We start from the raw sequence: 3,318 nt of genomic DNA on the forward strand, positions 1-3,318 counted from the left end.
ATGATGCAAGCGTTATTTTTTGAGAGCTCCTTCATCAGCACAGCGTGTATTTGACTATTCTTACTCAACGAAACGCACAGCTACGTCAGACCTTGCACTTGCAGCAGCAGTGTCCTTTTTCCTCTGAAGAAAAATTGAATGTCATGTTTTAATGATTCCAGTGAGACCAATTGGCAATTGCCACCTGTCCAATACCTGTTTAATGAATCCAGCGAGACCAATTGGCAATTGCCCCCTGTCTAATACCTGTGCCATCTATGCTGTACTACTCAAAACTCTCTATCTGCAATATCCAGGACTTCTATTCTGTGAAAGAATATATACGAGGCAGGATTAGGATGGCGTGGATCTTCAGAGATGACTCGCGGTGGGTCGAAGTGGTTTATGAGGCCCATGCATACCAGTCCTCGGAAAATAAGTTTTCCATGGATCAATTGAGAGGCTTTTGGGGTCTACAGAGAGTACAATGCCTGGCCTCCGAGAGTGCAGTGGCCATTTTCAGCATAAGCTCATGCTGCATGTGCCATGTCGCCAAGAGGCTACTGTTGGAGCTTGGTGTCAGTCCTACCGTGTACGAGCTCGACCAAGAAAATGGAGGCGAGGAGATGCATAAGGTTCTGCTCAGACTGTTGGGTACTGCCCAATCTGTCCCCGCTGTTTTCATAGGTGGTAAGCTTGTGGGGGGCTTAGAACAGCTAATCACTTGTCACATTAGCGGCTCTCTCGTGCTTCTCTTGAAAGAATCTGGCGCATTATGGCTCTGAAAAACTACACCAAATGGGTCTTCTAGAATGCTTACCTACAGTTGATATGTTTGGTTGGTCTCAAGGTCTCTAAAATTTTTTAAAATAAGGGGTTAATGTTTTTGATTTAGAGATACGAATCCATGAAGTAGGATTCCAACAAAGGAGGGACCTCATTCCTAATAATATAAACAATCAGTAGGTATTTTTTCTTTTTCTTAGTTAGATAAATATTTGAGAGCTTCAACTGGATTTGCAGCTTCTTATGGCTGTGCAATGGCAGCTTTATGCTTTTTTTAAATGAAGGCAGCTTGATACACAAGTCTGAACCAACACCTTCTTATTTGAGTGAATCTTGGTAAGACGAATATCAATAACAACACCATCATATGTCAATATCGATTGCAGATGTTTTTGATGGATTTGGGTATGTGTTTAGGGCACTAGCTTTCATATGTAATGGATCATATTTCTATCATCATAACGTGTAAAATCAGAATATTTCATTTCTCTTTTCTGATTTCTTATATTTTGATAATAGATCATAAAATGTAATCTAAGATATTGAATCAAAACTAAAAACTTTTTAAATTTTTTTAATATTTTAACTGTGAAAATCTGCTAAGTATGTTTTTATTTTTGAATGCAGTAAGAATGGCTGATTCATGTTTTGTTTGCACGGCACTATGCATACATGAAAAGTAAATAATGATTGGTTGTGTTATCCAACCGCTTCTGCATCAAATTTGAAAAAGAAAAACCTCGAGGATAAATAACTTCCCGTGACATTTCTTGTAAAGTGATTGTAAACAGGTCCATATTTCCAAACTGACTATGACTTCAATTCAAATTTTGTTGATGACCTTCTGTTATCCGCGGCTGCTGTATATTATTCATATATAGAAGTGTATTTACGATATATAAATTTGTGGTTTAATTGTTTGAGGACCATAATATGGTTCTTTATTACAACTTTCAATGGAATTTACAAATCTCTATAAAACAATCCGAAGAACAGTGCATTGCATTAGCTGGGTTGCAGACTTTTGATTAATGGCTCCTGTAAAATTTTGCAACTCTCAACTGTCTGAGCGAAATTTTGCCCAACAATCGTCTGCTGCTGTTGTTGATATGATAATGTCCTGTGATATATGTACATTGATGAGTTCAATAAAGAAATCCTTATTCTTTGCCAATAAACTATACACCCAGCTGGCATTGCTGCTGCTTTGTCTGCTCCACATCAAGTTGTGTGGCCTGATAAAGTCATGGGTGAATATTCTGAGGAATGGGTGAAATCAGAATAACCAGTGACATGTCAAATTCTACTATTGCATATCGGGCAAATATTCTATGTACATTCTGCTACTACTGGGATCTACCAAGAGGTCTCTGTAATCAGTTTTACTATTCTTTAGCACATACCTTGCTTCCTCATATGGTCGATGTATCCACTGAATTCTCATGATAGGACACCAACTTATGGATTTCATTATAATTGAAGGAAGGTTTTCGTAACACCAAGAAATTGATCATTATATTGACGACCCAAACCAAAGTCATAAAATTTTCATGCTTTTGTTTTTGATTAAGGACAGGTTCTTAATCTTGTTATAAAGGAAAAACAATAATGTTATCTCAAAGGTAACCAGAAGTAGGAGTGAACAACATTTGAAACGGTCTTTTACACCTGCACACCTTGTTTTTGCCTTTGAACAATCGTCCAACCAGATTTGTCTTCCAAACTCAAAGACCTAGGAGAAGAGGGAGTAGAAACCCCCTCAGCAGGCCCAACTAAGTGCACAACACAATCTAAAAAATGATGATCTGATAAAAGGAAAAGAGGAAAAACAGTTTGTTGAGCAACAACTTAACAATAGGATCAGAATGTGGGTCAAATGAATGACAACAACACCACAATTCAGAGGAGGCGGCAAAACAGCTTGAGCATCAACCACATTAACAACTGGATTAGAAGGTGCTTTACAAGGCCTAGAGAGAACTGAAATAAGAAATGATTTCTCTGAATTGTTAATTAAATCATCCAGATACAGAGTAAGATGTTGGGGAAGAGAATTAGTCCACCAAGAGGAGGAAGAAATTTTATGAGAGCTGCGGGGACAGCTAGAGGGCAAATGCCCCATAGTAAAGCAAAATAATTTCTCCAAGAGAAGGTTTCAACATATCAACATCCACCAATATACGAGAAAAAGATGTGTGTGGAAACTTTGTTGTAATTGAGTCTACCTTTAGAAATGACCCAACTCATTGCCAATTTCCTGATAAGAAGATTTGCACCGAAACTATATGAAGTAGTCACCGGTGAGGAGGGACCTCAAAGAGATCAATCAGGATAGTTCAACAAGAGTAAACACAACAGAAACACAAAGATATGATGGAGGCAATGCAGAACATATTGTTTTATTGCATGAAAATTGATTACATCCAATCGGTAACAATCGGGTAACAACATACCGGCTCATAGGCTTAGTAGAATAGGTCACAATCGAGACCTTGAATCTTATGATCTATCTTCTACGCACAGTCTAGCTACTTGATTCTCTGATTGACTACA

The 3,318-nt window shown here is 38.0% G+C and overlaps 1 protein-coding gene across 1 annotated transcript; it reads left to right on the forward strand.

Annotated features, from left to right (window-relative positions):
* The first annotated feature begins 338 nt into the window (after positions 1–338).
* LOC131030993 (glutaredoxin-C1-like) lies at positions 339–764 on the forward strand. The gene has a single exon (XM_057961988.1). The coding sequence runs from the start codon at positions 339–341 to the stop codon at positions 762–764; it is 426 nt and encodes a 141-aa protein (XP_057817971.1).
* Positions 765–3,318: the final 2,554 nt, after the last annotated feature.

The sequence above is a fragment of the Cryptomeria japonica genome, chromosome 3, assembly GCF_030272615.1.
Source record: "Cryptomeria japonica chromosome 3, Sugi_1.0, whole genome shotgun sequence".
NCBI lineage: Eukaryota > Viridiplantae > Streptophyta > Pinopsida > Cupressales > Cupressaceae > Cryptomeria > Cryptomeria japonica.